This window comes from Podarcis melisellensis, assembly GCF_964234715.1.
Source record: "Podarcis melisellensis genome assembly, chromosome: 11".
Classification (NCBI taxonomy): Eukaryota; Metazoa; Chordata; class Lepidosauria; order Squamata; family Lacertidae; genus Podarcis; species Podarcis melisellensis.
In genome coordinates this window covers 52,314,441-52,336,386 of record NC_138543.1, presented here as the reverse complement: position 1 = coordinate 52,336,386, position 21,946 = coordinate 52,314,441, and the positions used below count along the sequence as shown (strand labels likewise).

Here is a 21,946-nt window from a genome sequence, read left to right as displayed (position 1 = left end):
GGGTCATGTGGCCAGCATGACTAAGCCGCTTCTGGTGAACCAGAGCAGCGCATGAAAACGTCGTTTACCTTCCCACCAGAGCGGTACCCATTTATCTACTTGCACTTTGACGTGCTTTCGAACTGCTAGGTTGGCAGGAGCAGAGACTGAGCAACGGGAGATCACCCCGTGGCAGGGATTCGAACCGCCGACCTTCTGATTGACAAGCCCTAGGCTCTGTGGTTTAACCCACAGCACCACCTGATTTGAACCTAAATTATGCCAAATCCCAGCCCTTCCAGTATATTGTGTAAACACACACACACACACTGCCCTGTGTTGAAGAGAGCCTGCTGCATGCAACTCTGTGCAATTCATTCAGATGCCCCAGGCAAGCTGCCTCTGAAGAGAATCCATTCTGCTGCGTCCAAGCATGAGTGAATCAAAGGTCTAGCACACCCCCCTGGTGCCCTACAGTTATTTGGGGCTAAAAATCCAGTAAGTAAATAAAAACAAAAAATGGTAAATCTGGATCAAATGTGTGTGTGGGGGGGGGGGAATATGGGATAACTTTTTGTTGTGGTCTCTGAAAAAAAAAACCCCACAAATGTGCACACACGCATGATTCCACAACAATTTTTTCTGTCTAAAGTACCCTAAATCACACTGGATTCAGTGGGACTTACTTGCGAGTAGACAGAGCATTGCACTGTCAACATTCCAACGAATATGCACAAACACACACATGACAACTATCAGATACAATCTCCAATACACTGGTTTCTTCCTACACAAGCAAGTCATCTCTAGACAAATCCCTTCTCCTGGGCCTTTCATTCATTCAACTATATATCCTTTTAAAATGTGTGTGTGCAAGTGCATTGTTCTTGTTTATTACTTTGTGTATTTTTGTGTTGTTTTAGTATAAACCGCTCTGTGATCCTTGCATGAAGGGTTGTATAGAAATTTAATACATAATGAGTATGGAGCAGCCGGTAGATTTCGTTAGTCTAGATCAGTTGCCTTTTCTTTCGAAAAAGACAATGTATGCATGCAAAGACATGTTTCTCCAGTTTGCAGTTTTAAAAGCCTGAAAGAACTTGAATCTGACTTAATATTCCTCTTCCACAGCTGAGATAAAGCAAAACGATTCTAAAAGGTAATTAGTCTCAACTGCTTTGAATATAAGCTGTTACAAAAGAGAGCTGTGTGTTGCCTTAGCAGCAGCAGTATCAAATATGGCAATTCATGAACATCTGAGTGATTTCCCAAGTCCTGTTTGAAATGCGTTGCTCATCTGCACATGTGTCAGAGCTGCCTCCAGGTCCCAGCTCACAGAGGACCAACGCTAGTCAGTAATAATGTACAAAAGTCTTTATTGAAGTTCAGTTTCCATTTCCAAGCCGCAGCGTGCAGCTCTACGTCTTAGAACCTAGATCGGCGAAGCTCCGTCTGAGTCTCCACCCCCTGTACACCAATTTAAGACTCTAGCCTTACTCCACCTCTTCCATCTCTCCTTTCTCCTCTGGGTCCTTCTGCCCCCCTGGGTCTCCTCCTTTCTGGACTCTTCTGACGCTGACCCCCCTGACTCCTGTCCCTCCTTTCGGCGGGCTTTAGGACCTGGCTCCCTATCCGGGCTACCGACTGTGCCGCTCGCCTGTACATTTGAACTTGGCGCGCGCGCCCAGCCTCCAACCTTTCTCTTGACCGTTTCCTCGCTCTCCGATGGAGGCGTGGTCAATCCTGACTCATCTCCTCCCGCTGGTGGTGAGCAGCCTGATCCCGATACCTGGGACTCCTCCCCCCTACTGCGCTCTGGTGGGGAAGCTGGTCCTGATTTCCAACTGCTGCTCTCTGAGTCCCCTCTGGCCCCTTCTTCCTGGGGTGTCCCCCTAGGCACCCCCCTTGCTCTGACCATGGGAGCCCCTTTCTGTGAATCTTCCGATTTGCTGGAAAGACTCAGAGACCTCGGACCACTGTCATCGCTTACGTTTCCTTCGGATTCCTCCCCCTCGCTCTCCATTTCCTCCCTTTCTTGTGCCTCTGCTCCTGAGCCCCTGACAACATGCCACAACACATACACAGGGAAAATAAGTCTTGGAAGAAAATGAAAATCAGGTCACTCGCAGATCTTGTGTGTCACCACAAAATGTGTCTGATATTGATGGGAATGAGAAAAGATGCTCAACTGAGGATCTTAGTAATCTGGATACAGCATTCTGGACCAGCTGAAACTTCTGAACGCTTTGCAAAGGAAGTCCCACTTAAGAACACAATACAGTAGTCCAGGTAGGATGTAACTAAGGCATGCATAAAGGTAAAGGGACCCCTGACCATTAGGTCCAGTCGTAACCGACTCTGGGGTTGCGGCACTCATCTCATTTTACTGGCCGAGGGAGCCGGTGTACAGCTTCCGGGTCATGTGGCCAGCATGACTAAGCCGTTTCTGGCGAACCAGAGCAGCGCACGGAAACGCCGTTTACCTTCCCACCGGAGTGGTACCTATTTATCTACTTGCACTTTGACGTGCTTTCGAACTGCTAGGTGGGCAGGAGCAGGGACCGAGCAACGGGAGCTCACCCCGTCGTGGGGATTCGAACCGCTGACCTTCTGATCGGCAAGTCCTAGGCTCTGTGGTTTAACCCACAGCGCCTCCCCATAGCCATGGCCATACCCAACACTGCAAGGGCACAGTTGCTGCATGAGCTGTAATTGTGCAAACACATTCCTGGCCAGCACTGAAAGCTGGAGAAATCCAGAACATTCAAGCTACAAGCCTGAGTCTTCAAGGGGAGTGTAACCCCAGCCACCACTGGTTGAAGCATTATTGTGTTGAATTGGGGCCATTTCACACTTACCACTGCTTCCCCTATCAATTTCCTTCTCACAAAAATTTCCAGTCTTTGGGGAAAGTGGGTTTCTTGCGCAAGCCCTCCCAAACGGGACTATGATTGGGCAGCCTGAATTTGCCGATAATATGACCGAATCCCATGCCAAAATGGCGACCGTCTTCCACAACAATGCTTCCTTTGCACAATCCGCCCAGCCGTAGTTCAAACACATTCTTGAGATATCTGGCTGTACCAGGTCCGTTGTGCAAGAAAAGAAATCAGTTTCCTGGCAATATTATAAAGTGGGTGAGTCTGCTTTCCGCCTTGGTACCAGAACGCGGCTTACAGCCCCAAAGGAGCAACGAGTGCCACCTGGTTTTCTATTCCGAGGGCATTTGGCAGGGCCGAATGAGGCAAGGTGACCGCCTCAGGCGGCAGGATCCACAGCGGCACCAGCTCCTGCCGCCTCCAAAAATGTACTTCCTACTGCCACTGCTGCCATGGCTGCAGCAGGCGCCTTGGAGACCTCTTGTTGAATAGGCACTACAGTGGTACCTCGGGTTACATACGCTTCAGGTTACAGACTTCGCTAACCCAGAAATAGTACCTCGGGTTAAGAACTTTGCTCCAGGATGAGAACAGAAATCGTGCAGCGGCGGCAGCAGGAGGCCCCATTAGCTAAAGTGGCACTTCAGGTTAAGAACAGTTTCAGGTTAAGAACGGACCTCCGGAACAAATTAAGTACTTAACCCGAGGTACCACTGTACTGGTCTCATCCAACTGTGTTCCAAATGCAGATCCGTATTTCCCTCTTGTTTCTGATGTGGATCTTCACTCAGCCCTTCTTCCCTGGCAGGAGGCACCATTTTGTGGTTCGCCTGAGTGCCAATATGTCTTCGGCTGACCCTGGCATTGGGATGTAAATGGCCCTTGTGTGCACACAAGGTAACAGTGTAAGCTGGAGATGTTTTCTTTGATTGCCTCCCTTGTTTTCTTCTCAGTGCACCAGTTACCCTCCATGAACTCTTCAGTTACAGGTTACTAATATGTCCTTTAACATGAGGCGATGAAAAGAGTGAAGTCAAGAAAACATTCAAGTTAATGGAAACAAGTCTTTATTAAGTAACTTTTAATATCAGAAAAATAAAACTCTTATAATTCTCTTTACAGCAAATATATAATATCAGTGCTTTGGCCACCATAAGTTAAAGGCCCTTTATCATAAAATATATGGTTTGTTTTTTTTAAATTTACTCAAATTGAATTTATAATCCCTATGACCTCCCTACATATACATAACAAAAAGAGTGTAGTAAAATTAGCAAATACTAAACTATATTGAGAGCTTTGTCATTCTTGAGTCTGTGGTTTATAGAAACGGTACACGCACCTAATGTCTGTCGACTCCTTGGCTTATTAGTTGCAGTGTACAATGCAAGAGTACAAAATACATGCTCGGTGAACGAGATTGTTCATATCTACAAGACTGCAGCTAAAGATTAAGGTTTCAATACTGACATTTAAACTATTCTACAAGCTGTTAGCGTTAAAGTTATGCATTTCATAATATAATAATATAATAATAATATGCCATCAAGGCAACTTTTATACTGAAAAAAATCATAAAATAAAAACCGTTATCTGTAAACTTTTTTTTTTAATACGAAATGTAACCCTTTCAAGTGGAAATAAAAAATAAAGATTTCTGTATATTTACTAGTTCAATACACATAGAATTTGCTATACTGAGGGGAGCGGGGAATCTGTTTGTTTCAACTCGGGAAGGTATTGCTCCAAAAGGAAAAGGAAAAAAGAGAGAAATAAAAAAATAAAGAAATCCACCAGAACGTCTGAGTGTTCTTTTTTTTCAAATGCCAGCACAGATTTGGGAACATTCTGAGTATGAAGAAGCAAGAAAACATCCACAGGTTGAAATGTAAAGAAAAACACAAAGGAAAGGAACGGGGGAGAAGCTCGTATTGACTTGCAAAGGGGAAGATGGGTGGCTTTGAAATGAGATAAACCCCTCGCTGGGCCACAGTCACAGCTGCTCTCATGAATGATACAAGAGCATGAATGTGACTGCTTCTCTGTCGTCGTCGTCCCCCCCTTTTTACATTACTAAAAATAAAATACATGCTTCACATAATGTGCAAGAAGTTATGGTTGAAACATAAAAATGATTCACATTTTTTGAACTCTGATATTCTCTAAAATAGTTAATTTAAGAACAGCTTGATCAAACTAGCCAATGGAATGTTAGCATCCTCGCTATCAGATACAAAGGGTGCAATGACCCGACAGCTGTCCGTCCACCAGATGCCCCCTCCTCTGAAGCAGATGGGGGGGGGAGAAGGTGGGAGGGGGAAAGGAAGGGACATTTGGTGGGCTACTCAGAACACCACAGCTCTTCACATGGATTCCATGTGTGGTGTGGGTCGAACACAGAGAGCTCCAGTGCAAGCAGAGGAGTCTCCCTACTCTCAACGGGGTGAGCCAATCTATGGATACAAAACGCTAGACCGACTCCCTCCCTTGAAATGAATGGGGAGGCCAGCCACTTGTGGAAGGGGGGGGGGACTCTCTGCTTGCATTGGGAGCCCCCCCTGCATCCCTTAGCACTGATCGAGGCAAGGCAGACTTTCCCACGCTTCAGCAATGGAAGACCCGCACATTCCTGATTCTCTTAAGATGCCCCATTTGCATATTGGAGGAGGTGGTGGTCAATTCATACCATTTTGCCCTGTCCTCTGTCCCCTTATGAACAATGATCACATTAATAAAAGTTACCGCTACGCTACTTGCTGAATGCCAGGAAATCAAATTGTGCATCATAAAATTATTTGCAACATTAGGTAAGTTAAGCCTATGTTGTAAAGGGGGAGGGGGGGAGGAGGCGCCCCCAAACCTGTTTTGAAAAACTGGCAGTGTAAAGAAGGCAGCATTGGAAGTGTGTTTGATACATTGATAATCCTTTGTACTCTTCCCTCTTATAAACCAACAGTTTCTACATTCAGGGCTGTGTCAGGCTTTTGTTGTCATGACCTGCGAAGCCTCACACTCCATTCTGTCCTGTTCCAAGTTCCTGACCCTCCTATCGCCTCACAACCTCATTCCAGAACTTTGCTACAGGTGCCACAGCTGCAACCAAAATGGACAAAGACTGGCTAGGCTTAGTGTTAAACTGTACAGACCTTTTCCAAAAAAGAAAAAGAAAAAAAGAGAGTACATGCCTTTCAAACAACATTAGCCTAATCTCAAGAAAGCCCAATAACAGTCTGAGTTCATTATAAGTTTACTTAGGGGGTACCATTACATCCAAGCCATTAAGAGTTTAAAAAGTCCATATATAATATCTCTATATATTTAAGAGTGAATTTGAATCGCCTGAGTAACAGCTGTCTGGCAAACTGGACACGTGGGTACGTCTTTTTCACAGATCTTGTTGGCACATTCCATGCAGAATAGGTTGTGGCCACACGGAACCAGGGCAGCGATTACTTCGTTCTCAAAGCATATCACGCAGTCATGCTTCCTTCTCAACTCTGGAGGGGAACTAGATGTGGAGCCACCATTGGAAGAAGAGTAGCTGTTGGTACCATTGGAAAAAGCAGGGATGTAGATCGGAAGGCCAACTTGGCTGACTGTACTGGGTGGGTCGCTTCGGACTCTCCTTGCCAGCGGATGTTCCAAGGTTTCGGGAAATGTAGGCGACAGGCGAGGAGTGGATGGCTGACTCCCTCTCCGTGGAGCCTTCACGTTACTAGCAGGTTCGTTACCAAAACTGGAGAGAGGGTTAACGGGTTCAAAGGGTGTCCAGATGGTTTGAGAAGGCGTCGGCAAGGAGTCGTACGCAGGAGAGTCAACTGCAATGTCCTCCGCACCTACAGAAGGCAACGTTTCTCCAAACCAAAAGTTGCCTGTGCTGAATGGACTTGTGGGGCTGAAGTCAGCCAGCCTATTGCTTCCAAAGTAGGAATCAGTGGAGCCGCTTCCTAAAGAACTGGAGCTGTCGTTTCTGTAATTAGAAATCATCCTAGTGCGGCTTGGAGGAGGTACTGGGTTGGAAGTAAGCCAGGCAGATCCCAGGTTCCCTCCTTCAAAGCTCACGTCCGTACCGTTATAATGGAAATCGTTTTCTTCGTTCAGTTCAATGTAGTTTCCAGTGCGCATGGCGATGTGCATTTCTATCTCTTCGCGAGCACGATCTACGTTTTCAGGCATACCGGTAACCTCAAAGACTGGCTCCTTGTCTCTACTGGGAGTAACTATGTAGGTGTGGGTCTGCTGCTGGATCCGCTTGATTGTAGCGCCTTTGGGGCCCACCACCAGCCCCACAACACGGTAAGGCACCCTGACCTGGACTGTAGTTTGGCCTGGTAGGTTGGGGTTACAAGACAGTCCTCCCAGTGCTGGGCCATTTTTGTTGCGTGAAGCTCTAATCATGGAGAAGTGTTCAGCAGCAGAAAGAATTTCCCTTTTGGCCATGGCTACATCTTCTTTGCGCCCGGTGACGACAAAAATGGGTTCTTCTCCGCGGACAGGGGTCTTGATGTAGGTATTTGTCTTGGCTCTCAATGCCTTTATTTTGCAACCTGCGTGGAGAAAGCACAAATAACAGTGCTTTAGTGAAGAATCTTGAATGGAAAAAGATGCAAGAAGCAAAAATCGCTTTGTGCTGACACTCTGATCCTCAACATCTCCCTCTCCCCACCATTAGGTCAGTGCAAAATCACACCATTACAGTGAAAACAGCAATTACCCAATTAAAGACGGTTGCTATTGAGAACAAGTGCTTAGGAAGCAAGGCAGTTAAGTCACAAAGTAACTAAACTCACAGAAACCTTTAGCAACCTACCCATCCATACCAAGCTGCAATTTGAAAAAGAGAGCTAACTTTTTGAAATGCCTCCTTGCCTGGCTAGGGACTACTTACAAGCCTCTTCCAAATCATTGTCTTAAGCTAACAAAAGTTGTTGACTTCTGTATTTCTTCTGTTCCTCCGCGGAGTGCAGAACAACCTCTAAAGCCAGTGCACTTAGGTTTTCAAAGAAATCTTTTCCAAGTAATTAGCTGAAGCCAAAAACACATTGATCAATGGTGTAGCAGACAGTTTCATTCCATTCCGTATATAGCAATTAAACAGAAGCTACATGAAGGTTATTTAACTGAACAAGAGATTTAATTTTCTTCAATATGCTGCTTTTCATCAAAGAATATCAAAGCTGTTTACAATAAAATGAGTAAAACCCATATAAGGTCAACAGAAGCAGAAAATGCAGCATGACCACATATGTGTGAGCAACAAAAAGCACACCCAAAGACGACTCACTGAAATAAATAAACAAACAAACAAAGTTCAGTCCAATAATAGTATGGTGCTGCCTTCTCAAGAGTTACTATAGATAAAAGAATAAACATGGTCTGGAGATCTTATTAAAGGTGTTAATAAAGGTATAACTATACTAGATGGTCATCTGATATCTCTGTTAATTATATGATACAATCTTTTCTTATTAACTGGAAAACTGTTCAGTTCTAGTTGAGCGCAGATATTGCTTGGTGGCATATATATTTTAACTGTATTCAACAATAACATTTACAATTTCATAGCCCAGGAAAATGTGGGGTTTTGTTAAATATCACTCCCCCCCCCCAAAAAAAAAGATGGTACGTCTTGCAGTATTTGATAATTTGCACAAGATGGAATAATAGAATTCAATGGTTTGAATATTTTCAGTTAATGCGCCTGCTAGAAGACCTTATAAGGCAAAATGAAATTAATAGACAACAAGGTTTGAAAAATTAACTTCATAATTACAGAACTCTAAAGAATAATTATCTAAAATATATTGGAGAATAATGGTTGAGGAAAGCAAAGCAAATATAGATAGGTTTAAAAGCTAGGTGGAATAATTATTGTGGGGTGGTGAAGCTATTTTCATAAAAGACTCTTATATCTCAATTCCTACTGCTTTAAAGGAAAATAATTATAAAGTTCTATACAAAAAACATTTAAATCCTTTAAAATTAAGCAAAAATGAATAGGGTAATGACAGAGTGAGTGCATTTCCAGCACAGAGTATGTGGCTTTCATATGTGGTGGGGTTCTGAAGGGAACTGGATGGAAATTGTTGAGATTAGAATCACTGCGCACATTTCCATTATTGCCATCACCAGTAAGAATTATTCTATGATATACTGAGAATATAATACCATCTGAAGATTACAGAACTGGAGGGCAACTTAATATTTTACAACTCCAACTGAGGTGGCAAATAAATTTTAAAAAGTAAAAAATTCAAGGTGTGCAGGAATATAATAGGGTGAATAGTGTGGGATACAATATGCTGTATCTGACAAAGTTTACCCACTTAGCTTGGTTTAGAAAAGTTAGGCAAAGGGTTTACTTGAAATTGGAATTTGCGAATTTTTGGAACAGAGATTGCCAAAAATAAGATATTTCTGTTGAACTCAATGGGACTTACTTCTGAGTAGACACATTCAGGGTCATACCATTAAAACATTGCATATACAGTACAGTACAGAATTAAGCCTCCCAAGCTGAAGACACCCTATTTAGTGGCTTTAGGTTTCTCATCAGGAGAAATGCATGCGGTTTAGAACGTCAATGAAAAATGCCAAGTCCCGATCTATTATGTGAAAAGCCAACACAACAAGACCATTAAAAAGTTTTTCTTAAAGTGACTTTTACAGGAAAGCTGACTCTACAGACTCCAAGGTCAATCTCTCCTTTGTTATTTGGAGAGAAGAAACAGCAGTCGAGAGAAAGCCGCAGCCTCCGACACCTGAAACTTCTGAATGCGTCATCAATCAATGCTAAATGAGTTTAGTTTGTAAGGAACTGGTAGCAAGATACAGATGCAATAGACTACTGTAAAGGCAGCCAGGCCAGAACAGAACACAGGCCATTAACCTTCTTCTGTAGTTCCACTGGCTGACCTTCGTGTCTGCTGCCTTCCTTGACTTCTCCATTAAATCACGTCTTCAACATGCCATCTAATAGCCTGGTAAAAGTATTAAGCTAGGGTGAGTTACTGGTACATTTTATGCTTCTAACAGACTGTCCTGGATGCTGAGGCCCAAAGCTATAAAGGAGGGAAACTTACAATCTCCCACACCTTGTTTCCAAATCCCCGGACATGTGAGAGATTGCCACATGCATTTTCTGTTGTGATGACAGAACAGACCTGATGCTTGGAAAAACTGAGTTAAGCTGTGCAGTGCTGATTTGTTAGCAAGATATTGTCTCCAGACACGCTCAAAGAGATGTTAAAGAATACACACAGTCCATGAATAAACCTAGGGCTACTGATCTAGAACTATGAGAACAAGCTACCACACTACACAGGTGATTCCCTATTTACTGGTACAAGGTGGTGTAACTGTACATACAGACAGACATCCACCTATGGGAAGTTGTTTTTTCTTATCTGAGGTCTTGAACTACATGCTCAATTCTAGATGCGGAACACCGAAAGACTACATGGCATTCCAATGTAGTCACCAAGATTTACGTACAGATATGCCTGCCTGCGAGTTGAATATTTCCATCGTTGTAAACAAAAATGAACAATTTTAGTAAAAGCAAAAGCTTGGCAGGCAAACACAGTCCTTCTTTCAAGTGGTTTTTTTAATTTTAATTTTTTTTAATTTTCATTTCATTATTCCTCTTATTTCTATAGGTGAAAGATCACATTGAGGGTGCCCAAGTCAAGTCAGTCAGGTATGTGCAGAAGGATGGAGGGATTAAGCAAAGATAGTTTTCAGGACTGGAGGGCAGTGCTGCTGTAATTTTCTTCAGTATGTACATGCAAAATATATACCACTATGCCTAAATGCGAAGACAGAAGTGCCTGGCGTGCTTTGGTCCATGGGGTCACGAAGAGCCGGACACAACTAAACAACAACGCCTAAATGCACCACAAACTGGGATATGTGGACATTTCATGGGTGGAAAAGGAGAGGGAAGTATTGGGCTCAGAGGAAGTGCATTCCCAAGGCAAAGCTTCTGCTCCTCTTGCAACTTGTTAATGGGCCATTCCCCTTGTAGCTAAAACAATGCTTCAGGAAGGAGGGAATTGGGCCACTGGGTGTTTGGACCAGAGGGTGCATGTCCTCCAAGGTCAATCTCTCACTGCATCTTTGAAGGGGGGAAAAGAGCTTGGAGCTTGCATACTGCAAGGTGCACTTTGTGCAAGCCCCATGGTCCTTTCCCTTTTATCCTTGAACCTGTGTGATGTGTTGATGACATAGTTAAAGGGGGAGGACAATAACCGTTATAACCACTCGACCTGCTTAAGACAGAAGCTGTGCCCATTACCTACTGCGGCAGGAGGGGGAGAGAGACAGCAGCAAGAATACTCATCGCAAAGTATTGGAAGACACAAGATCTACCCACCCTGGAAGAATGGCAGATGAAAGTGATATGGAACTGGCGGAAATGACTGGCAGAATCCGAGACCAGGGAGAAGAGTCGGTGGAAGAAGACTGGAAGAAATTCAAAGACTATTTGCAGAAACATTGTAAAATTAATGAATGTTAAAATGATGTTGGATTGAAATGAAGCGGCCTTAGCAACAAGGTTAAAAAGAATATGTAAAAATGGATTGATAACGGATGAAAATATAAAGTTATAAATACGTTAAGAGATAGAAATTAAGATAAAAACAAAGAGGGCAAGGATTTGCTGAATTAACCATGTGAACTGGAATACAAAAAAGGGAGGTGTGAGGTGGTCAGGGAAATAAGTAAATGAAATTTAAGATATGAAAAGATTGATTTGTTTTTAACTGTTTTCTATTTATTTTTTCTGTTTTTTGCCTTTTTTCCCTACGTATTTTTGTATTTTTTGTACTCTTCTTTTTTCTTCGTTTTTATTTTGTAACTTTTTTCTCTTTGTAAAACTTTAATAAATATCTTTTTTTTTTTTAAAAAAAAAGAGAGAATTCAAGATGTGTGCCTATTGCACCCATCTTGGATGTTCTCAATGTAGATTTTATAATCTAAGGGTGAGTGGTTCAGAGCCTTTGTTGCTTCTTTTGAGATTTCTGCAGCCTGGAATATGATGGAACACATTATTCACTAAGTTTCCAGGTAAAAGAGATATATATGTTTGTTTTTTAACATCTTGCTGATTTTTACATTACAAGTCTTGTACCCTGCTCTCCCTGAATCACAGCCCTGGAATTTGTTTCTCAAGTAATAAGATAACAATGCCTTTAGCCATGCGCAGTTAAGAGCTATCAGGGTTCTGGTTCGATCAACCTCTATTTGTAAGAGCTTTTGTCTACTCTCCGGTGTGCATGTGTATGTGAAACTCTCTTTAGTTACTCAGTGCCAAATCCCTCATGCAACCAGGAGAACTAATCATTGCCTTTTCCCAGAAAGACAATGATACTCATTATGCACCATTGCTGCCCTTTCTGACCGTAGAATTTGTTGGAGAACCCCCTCCACAAATGCAGCTGACTAGTTATTTGCTAGGTGAAATATTCCATCACCCTACTTGTGAATAAAAATAAATATAGTCCCATTTATTTTTTAAAAACCATGCACCTTAACACACAAATAGATAGTCCTTGAGGTAACCTAAGTTGGTAGGGGCTTTAAAGGTTAACACCGGCATTAAAGTGATCATTAAAGTGTAGGTGGAATAAGATCTAAGATGTGATGTGATTGTCCAGCTCTAGATACCACGCTGCTAGATGGTTACATACGCTTCAGGTTACAAGATGCTTCAGGTAACAGACTCTGCTAACCCAGAAACAGTACCTCGGGTTAAGAACTTTACTTCAGGATGAGAACAGAAAGGACGCGACGGCGGCGTGGCGGCAGCAGGAGGCCCCATTAGCTAAAGTAGTACCTCGGGTTAAGAACAGTTTCTGGTTAAGAACCCGAGGTACCACTGTACTACCTTGCTGTTTCCTCCACCTTCTCTTTGAGCCAAAGTTTCCCAGAATTCATTTCAGAGGTGGGAACTCTGGAAGCCATACAGAAGTACCAGTTGATGGAAACTACAGGTAAGAGTACTCTTGTGCTAAGATCCTGCTTGCAGGCTTCACGAGGGCACCAGTTCGGCCACTGTGAGAACATGGTGCTGGATTAGATGGGCCACTGGCCTGGTCCAGTAGGCTTTTCTTATTATTTTCCTTCACTGCTGTCCTAGCCAGCAGACACCTGGAGATAATAATTTCCATGAGCAATACTTGAAGGGAAATTGGAGTTTTGGGGGGAGGAGAATAAGAGAGAGCAGGCTCCTATTCCCTAAATCAGTTCTCTTTCTGCCTATATCTCTTCCTTTAATCTATCTCCTAAATTTTGTAAGACTGTTTGCACCCCTTAATATGACTTAAAATAGTTGTGAGCCTTCTGTTTCCAGCTGTCTTCTACCACCACTGGTACAAACAGGTAAAAGCTTGGCCAAATTACATACTAGGGCGGTCCTTATTGTTTGCCAGCTTCATGCTCAGGGAGAAAATGTTGCTTTGGGAACAGAGCTAAATAGCACCTTCCTCTCCCCAACAGTGCTGTGAACATTCTTTATAAAAAATCCCCTACTTATTGCCATTCAGTCTGCTGCTTTTTACTAGTCTCCTTCAATGCCATTAAAAAAGAAAACATTCAATTTAATCCACTCAATTAAAAGTTGGGCTATAAATCCTCGAAATGAGTAAGTAAACAGAGTCTTCTTCCTGGCAATAATCTCATTGATGATCCTTGCCCAGTGGGTATCGTATAGTGAGGAAGATGGTGCCAAAGTTGACAACAGGCTGGTGTGGCTGAGATGGAACATAGCAGGACTGCCCTCACTCTCAATGGATTTATCTTTTTGCCCTCTCTCAAAGCCATGTCCAAAAGGTTACTGCGCCTCTACTACTCCTCTTCACCTCACTAGGAAAATTTAATGCTGGAAGCTGCTTGCAATAATTGAGGGTTTTTGATTTTGAGTAGGTTCACCACTCCTCCACCACTCCTTGATTTTGAGTAGGTTCACCACTCCTCTCCCCTCACTGCCCCCACATCTGTGCAGTATTTGTAGTTTTAAACTTTTCTACATGTATCCTGGGTTATATTTCCATAATAATAGATTTATCCTTCAAGTCAGCTAGTTGATACTTTCTGCATCTGTTGGGCTGATCCTGTGCGCGCACGCGCTCTCTCTCTCTCTCTCTCTGATATTGTGGGTAGGATGCATGCAGCGCACAAATGTTATTTTATTTGCCAGGAAAGTGCAAACTCTGTGTTAGAATACATTATTTTAGCTAAGCAGATTTGCATGCATTTGTTTTACATCAACTCAGCTTTCAACATAGATGCTTTCAAAAGATTTTGACATTTAATGGGGCTGTCAGTGGAAGCAGAGGATGCTCGAAAGAAAAAATACAAGATGGGGCATAGTAGATGATGAAGATGATGATAAATTTATTTATACTCTGCTTTTCCCCCTGATGGGACTCAAGTCAGCTTGGAATCGGATAACTGGCAATAGCCATCTATCGCGGAGTGGGGTGCTAAAAGTCCCTACTCTAAGTTTGACCGCCATGTTATTTAAAACCTATTCTTGTTATCATTCCATATTATTTGCATGTTTGGGTGCAAGGAATCCCTCTCTCTGGAGGGGAGGGATAGAGCAACGACAGGAAGACATTTTGGCTGGGTACCAAGGCATGCCAATATCTCTGACCCCTGTATCAAGCATAGAAAGAATTATTCCTGGAAATGTAGAAAGCAAATAACTGGCTGCTATGCAACTAGAAGATCTCTAGAAATGACACTTTCTATTTAGACATCACATCAGAGAAACAAATTATAATACACCAAAAATAATTATTTTTGAATACTATGTAGCCAAGAAAAGATCTACTCAAAATCAAACATGGCAGGTTTGGGGTCAGACGAGAACAAAGTTGATGTTTCTTCCATCTGTTTGTCTCTCCTCCACCGCAGAATGAAATGTTACTGAATCTTCACTGATTTTCAGAAATGTTTCTCTACAGACTCGTTGCCTGTGCCTAGGTTATTCCACTCCTTCCATTATAACTTACTTATTTCCCTTACAAATGACCACATTTTAAAAGTGGCTGAGAACAAAAAAAAAAAATGCATTATCTAACTCAGTGTTTTTCAACCTTTTTTGGGCTAAGGCACACTTGTTTCATGAAAAAAATCACGAGGCACACCACCATTAGAAAATGTTAAAAAATTTAACTCTGTGCCTATATTGACTATATATAAAGTAATTCTCTTGAATAGGAATCAAATAAACACAAAGAAAGTATTTTATAATTACTTTATTATGAAATAGCAAGTAAACAGAAATGTGAAAAATTATAAAATACTTTATTTTTAAATTTCTAATTTTTTAATTTTTCCCACGGCACACCAGGCAACATCTCGCGGCACACTAGTGTGCTGCGGAACAGTGGTTGAAAAACACTGATCTAACTCAGTGTGATCCAACATGTGGCCCTCGTGCTACCTTCCCACAGCTGGGTAAGGCGCCAAAGAAGACTTCAGAACCCTGCCAGAGCCTTGTGCCTCCTTCCTAAAGCCCGACACCTCGCTTAGCTGGCTTTGAGAAGGCAGGACAAGGGTGGGGTCCCCCTCTTTTGGCCTGGCTCCCCACTTTGTGCAACAAGGTAGTGCGTGGCCTGCAGGTATGAAAAGTGGACCGCCCTGATCTAACCCACTGCTTCCTTCTGAAGAGTACAGTGGTACCTCAAGTTACACACACTTCAGGTTACATATGCTTCAGGTTAGGGTTAGGTACCTCAGGTTAAGAACTTTGCTTCAGGATGAAAACAGAAATCGTGTTCCAGCGGCACAGCGGCAGCAGGGGGTCCCATTAGCTAAAGTGGTGCTTCAGGTTAAGAACAGTTTCAGGTTAAGAACGGACCTCCGGAACGAATTAAGTACGTAACCAGAGGTACCACTGTATATCCCAATATCTTTTGAATACAACCCTTCAAACCCAAAAGCTAAGCAACAACTGAACAACCAAAATCTTTCTAAACCATAATCAGAATTTACTTTTTAAAAAATATAATAATAATGCACAAAGATGAGCAATTTTGGAGCAACACTTAGCAGAAGTATAATGGATTAATTAACTACCATTCAAGATATTTGCAAGGCAGCTGAGTGTGGAAATAAGCTTGCTGCTAAACAACCAAGAAATTATTTCCTATTCAAAGAAAGGGAATCTCAGTGTCAACAGGTGATGTCCTCAGGCACAGCAAGGACATGGCAGAAACTCTCCAAACAGCCCAGCTGAGCATATCTCAGTCATTGCTTTAATCTCCAGGAATCTATGCCTGCTTGCATATGTGTAGCAACGTCACACTGCCTGCCGAAATGTACAGCTCTTCTTAGCAGTCAAGCCCACCTGTTTCCTTCTACTTGGTTATTCCTCTTTACATGGAAGAGAGGCACCAAATTAAGGAAATGCTGCCTACGTCACTGCAAGTGCTGGTCTTTGAAGAATAAGGAACTGAAACAAGAAAACTCGTGCTTACCCGTCAGCCTCTGGTCTGGAACAGTGGCAGTTCAGAAGTCGGCTGTTCCACTTGCCCTCTCACCTCTCTTGCTGACATCTGTTTAGACTTGGCACACCTTAAAATCTGCTAGCTTCCCTTGGGATATGCAGGCCAAACGCATGACTTCTGTATATAGCCTTCACCAATCTAGTGTCCTCCCTATCTTTTTGACGGCAATTCCCATCAGCACCAGCATCAATATGGCAGAGATGGCTGGGGGTAGGTGGGGTTTTAGTTCAAAACATCTGGAGGCCACCAGGTTGGCAAAAGCTGGCTTAATATATAACTAGTATAGAGGTTAAGAAGTGCCCGAATTCACTGAGCCTCTAGCTACAGTCAAGGCAACTGCTAAAGTCTCTGGACATCTTTTAACTCTAATTAGGGCAGACATTTTTCTAGTTGCACAAAAAAGTGTGAATGATAGGAAGCTCCCACATTTTGGAATGCAGATCCAAAAAACCTGTCTCCTTGCAATTCTGCACTTCAGGAAAATGTGGTGCGCTATCAGGCTTATTGTATGCCAATAAACCAACAGACAACAGTCTCAAAGAGGAAAAGCAGGGCACTCTCTCTCTCTCTGTATACTACATCCCCACCCACCAGTCTGTTGTATCACTGTAGCCTTCTCTCCTTTGACTGTTTTGCATTTGTTTTTACCATTCTCTCTTTCCAACAGCAAAGGGAGAATCAGAGTGACAATTATTTGATGGCCACCCATAAAATGGATTACACGATGCACACAACCACAGTTGTCTGCACCACATGGCCACATGCAAAGGCACCCCATATTCCTCCACATTTATGATTGGTAACAGGTATCAGGGTGCAAAAAACTCCCCACAAAATAAAGTTTGCAGGCAGTCAGCACATGGCAAATGCCACAGATATTCCAATCCTGCTCTAAGAGTGGAGTCTGGACCCTTTCCTGTGATGAGAAAAGCAACACCAACCAAACCAAGTTAGTTGCTTGGCTCTGCTAGTTTTACAGTGCAAGTTATGTTATATGACGACAAAACTGTCTGTTCACTGGCAACTTTGAGTAGCCTAAGGAGAGAGAAAAACAATACCCAAGGGAACTCTGGCAGTTACCCCCAAATACTGATGCACATAACAAGCCTGCGCTAGTCTCTGCAAGGCATGTCTGTTAAGTAATTACTATTAGCATTTCCATGTTGAAATGCATAACTTTATAGAGGGAAACAGCACATACGTAAATACTGCCGAGGTAAATTAGAAGAATATATGCACATTTCTTAAGTAACTAACAATCCCTGATAGCTCCCTCTCACTCTCACTCAAGGTAGGCTGCTGAAGACAAAGTACTGTACTTGGCTCCAAATCAGGTCAGTTTGGAAGAAACACTACAATAAAGCACACCGAAAGATACATCTTTGTGGGGGAAACGCATAGCAATTAAAACATCGGATCTTGAGATATATTAGTAGAATTCCACTCATGTGGCAGGGCTTTCCAGGCACATATCTGCACTGCAATCCCAAGAATCCCTGGAAAGCCACTTCTGAAGGGTGAGGGACTCTCTGGAATGGCATGTGACTGGGTATGGGGGACTATAGCAGGGCAGGGTAACAAGAGATAAATTGGCAGGCGACTGCCTTGCGTAAGTGCTTTTCTGCAAGACGTCTCTGGTTCCAAGCTCTTGTAAATAAAATGTGATTGCCATATAAGTTGGCAGGTGGAACATATACCTGTAAGCACAAGGGCCCAGGTTCGGTCCACGGCACCTTCAGCTAAAGGAAGCTAGGTAGCATAGTGTTGAGAAGCCTGCTGCCTAAGGGCTGGAGAACTAAGTCCATTTCAAGAGATGCTACTAAGCTAGGTGGACCAGTTCCTTCTATCTTGCTTTAGAAGGTTGATTTTACAAAAACAACAACTGTGAATTTGCTTGCCACCCTAGGCACCTTTGGGAGGAAGGGCGGGATAATAGATTCATTAAATAATAACCCTACGCCCAAAAGGGAACTTTCACTATTTTGTACTGATTCAAAGGCCAGAAGCCAGGTTATACTAGCTCAACTAGTCTTACAGTGAGTATATTTTAATCAAAGGAGCAATTAATTCATCAACTTTAATTACACAAAACAAGGTGGAGCACTTGTTCAATGACACCTGTTAACTAGCCTCCAAAATGTCAACTTAAACTGGTGGGGATGGGGAGAAAGAACCATGCAATTATATAGTGTAGCTTATGTACAAAGACTGATCTGGGCATTATGGTTTATTCATGTTTAGCAGCTTAAAAGTCACAGCTACAGAAATGGTAGGGGTGAATTCATTTATTTAAGAAAATGGACACAACCGTCTGATTGTAAAAAACCTCAACCTTAAACACAGTTAACTAGTATGTGGAACACATTATCATATCCTCCTTATCTCATCCACCCACTGCCAAGAGAGATAAAAACTGATTACTTTTAAAGTTTTATTTTAATGAAAATTGCCAGATTGTAAAAGCTTCAAGTATAACAAGTTTCTATTTTAAAAAAACTGGTAAAAATGACAGTCCCGGGGCGATTTAAAAGCCCCCGGTTAGGCAGGCGGGGGGGGGGGCAAAGACTTTTGCCCCCCGCCCACCTTGGGAAGAGGTCCAGGACCTCTTCCCAAGGCGGGCGGGGGGCAAAAGTCTTTGCTCCCCCCGCCTGCCTTCAAAAGCCGTCCGGGATAGCGGGAAGCGCTTCCCTGCTATCCCGGACCGCTTTTTAAATGCTGGCGGTGGGGAGCAAAGCCTTTCGCCCCCGCCGGCCTTCCTGGACCTCTTCTGAAGTCCGGAGGGGGGGGGAAAGGCTTTGCTCCCCACCGCCAGCATTTAAAAAAAGGTCCCCGAGATTTCCCTATGGGCTTTCGTCTTGCGATGCAAGCCCATAGGGAAAATCGTCGAGCGAAGCGTCGCAAAAACCGAAAACCCTTTCGTCTTGCGGGTTTTTCGTCTTGCGAGGCATTCGTCTTGCGGGGCACCACTGTAGATATTATTTCACAGTATAAAAAACACAGTGCTATCTTGCTTGTTACAGCTGGAAGCAGGAGGAGCACAGAGGAGCACTGAAATCCCTCCTCATGTGGAAACTGCACAGATATGAAAAACGCTGTGAAAATGCTTTTTTAAAACATGTATTGAAAAATATATTGAATTTGCCATAACTTGCCATCACCATCTAGTGTCACATTTGTATGTTGTATTTTAAAACACATTTAAAACATTTTATTTGCAGCTGTATAGCTGAGTCCTCAGTAACACATAATTCGTGAGTACTGATGTGTTTTTGAAGCACTACCTTAGCACTGATTTTAAACAAATTAAAGAGATGCAGAAATAAGCCTGAAATACTAATGTATCACAAATGGGGAAAAAACTGTTCTCAAAGCCAGAATTCACCAAGCCTCTAGATTTCCATTACCAAGTCTTTTCAGTGGCTGACACAAATCTGTTCACCTTCAAAAGGTAACTATAACATTGAAATTTCAAGACAGTTGCAGGGGGTCCCAGAGGAAATGTTGCAGAACTTCCTAAGAACTGAAAGGGAACTGAAAGTTACTGAAATTTTATTTAGAATCCTCCAGTAAGAATGATAATGGGAAAAAATAACATGCCATATCAATATATAACACGCTGAATTACATTTGGAGTTCACAACTGTATGTTAAACGAAACTATCTGCACTGGAGGAAGTGTCTCAGCATTTTTTTTTCTCTTTTTGAGCCCAAATGAGCTTCATAACTTGCCCTCAGATAACAGTCACAATCATTCTGCATGGAAAGGGCAGCGACTGACATTAGTCACAAAGGTTATGGAACAGAGAGAAGAGTTATAAACAAAACCTCCATGGCTGTGATCAGATCACTTGGCCTTGGCCTCTTAGGAGGACTCTGGGAAATCAGCTTTCATTAAAATAAGCCTAACAAAAACATACACAGAGAAGTGCTTCGAGCCCTCACAGCTGTCAAGCAAAACTAAAATCACGTGCAGACAGTGCCTGCCAAAAGACTGAAATCAGAGAGGATGTGAGCAGGAAGCACGGGCAGAACTTCCTTAATCATCAGAATTCCCTAACCCACAACACAGCCTCTAGCCCGGCTTCTTGTCCCAGAATCTACAGCCTTGAGCAATCCTTCCTCTATGTTTGCAGGACTAACAAGAGTTTTGCAATAGCTCTCAAACCCCATCACTATGAAGGTGACTATTATGTGTCTTTATGATCATTGTTTGGGACGCAGGTGGCGCTGTGGGTTAAAGCCTCAGCGCCTAGGACTTGCCGATCGAAAGGTCGGCAGTTCGAATCCCTGCGGCGGGGTGCGCTCCCGCTGCTCGGTCCCAGCGCCTGCCAACCTAGCAGTTCGAAAGCACCTCCGGGTGCAAGTAGATAAATAGGGACCGCTTACCAGCGGGAAGGTAAACGGTGTTTCCATGTGCGGCTCTGGCTCGCCAGAGCAGCGATGTCACGCTGGCCACGTGACCCGGAAGTGTCTCCGGACAGCGCTGGCCCCTGGCCTCTTAAGTGAGATGGGCGCACAACCCCAGAGTCTGTCAAGACTGGCCCGTACGGGCAGGGGTACCTTTACCTTTACCTTTATGATCATTGTTGGAAAAATGTTTTTATTTTGACAAATCTGCATACCCCTTCCTCCCAGAGTTCAGATTACCTGGAGAATAGGTTATGCCCAGGGTTACCTTGTGAGAGTCACAGCTGGATGGTGATTTGAACACCCACCTCCATGAGTCAGGTTTACATGTTCTATTACACCAAACAAAGCACCTAAGTCCCATACCCCTTCAAAAGCGCCAGATTGACAAATACACAGAAAGTTTCAAGGGCTCTACAGCCTCACACTCCTGGAGTCTTGTATGTCTGCATTTCAATGCTTGTTTATTTATTTTAGCAAATAAAATAAAGCACCATGAAAAGGAGGGGGTCCATTGTATCACTGCTTCTCAAATGTTTTAACTAACACCATGCACATATATGGTAAAGGGTTAAGAAATGGGTCCCCCAAATGCATGTTTGAATCAAAAGTGGGTGCTGGGTCTGAAAAGATCGGAAATGTTTTACAAGTTGACTCTCATCTAGGGAAATGCATGAAGAGATTTAAGCATGCAATATGGGATTCTCCCCCTAACTTCTCTGACTTTGGAGTTCACGTCTGGAAATGCACTCCAATATTTTATTATTACTCGTAGTGATTTCTTATCCTCCGAATGAGGAGCTCCCCATGTCCAAAAAGATAAAGAAATTCATTTTTATTTGTGGCAGGGTCAAAGATTAATTGCTTTGCATGTTGAAAGTCCCTGGTTCAATCTCCGGCTAGAAGGGCTGGCAGAGACCCCAGCTGAAATCCTGGAAAGCTGCTGCCTTCCAGTGTAGACAATGCCGAGCTAGATAAACTACTGAGCTAAATAAACTCAATACAAGACAACTTCCTATGTTCCTACTCTTTCAGGAATCAAATACCGACAGCTGCCTCTTGATGTTGGCACTCAAAAGGCATAATTTATATAAAATACAAACAGACATGACAGTATTTTCTTTAGCAGGTTTAGAAGTTTGCCTCCTTTTTAATTTTTGA

At 43.0% G+C, this 21,946-nt stretch overlaps 1 protein-coding gene across 1 annotated transcript in view; it reads right to left on the bottom strand.

Annotated features, from left to right (window-relative positions):
• Window positions 1–6,089: 6,089 nt before the first annotated feature.
• MEX3C (mex-3 RNA binding family member C) overlaps window positions 6,090–21,946 on the bottom strand; it is a 28,866-nt gene continuing 13,009 nt past the window's right edge. The window contains exon 2 of the mRNA XM_081929644.1: window positions 6,090–7,405. Within this exon, the coding sequence (XP_081785770.1) occupies window positions 6,177–7,405 (1,229 nt within the window). The 3' untranslated portion in view covers window positions 6,090–6,176. The remainder of the gene's footprint in view (window positions 7,406–21,946) is intronic.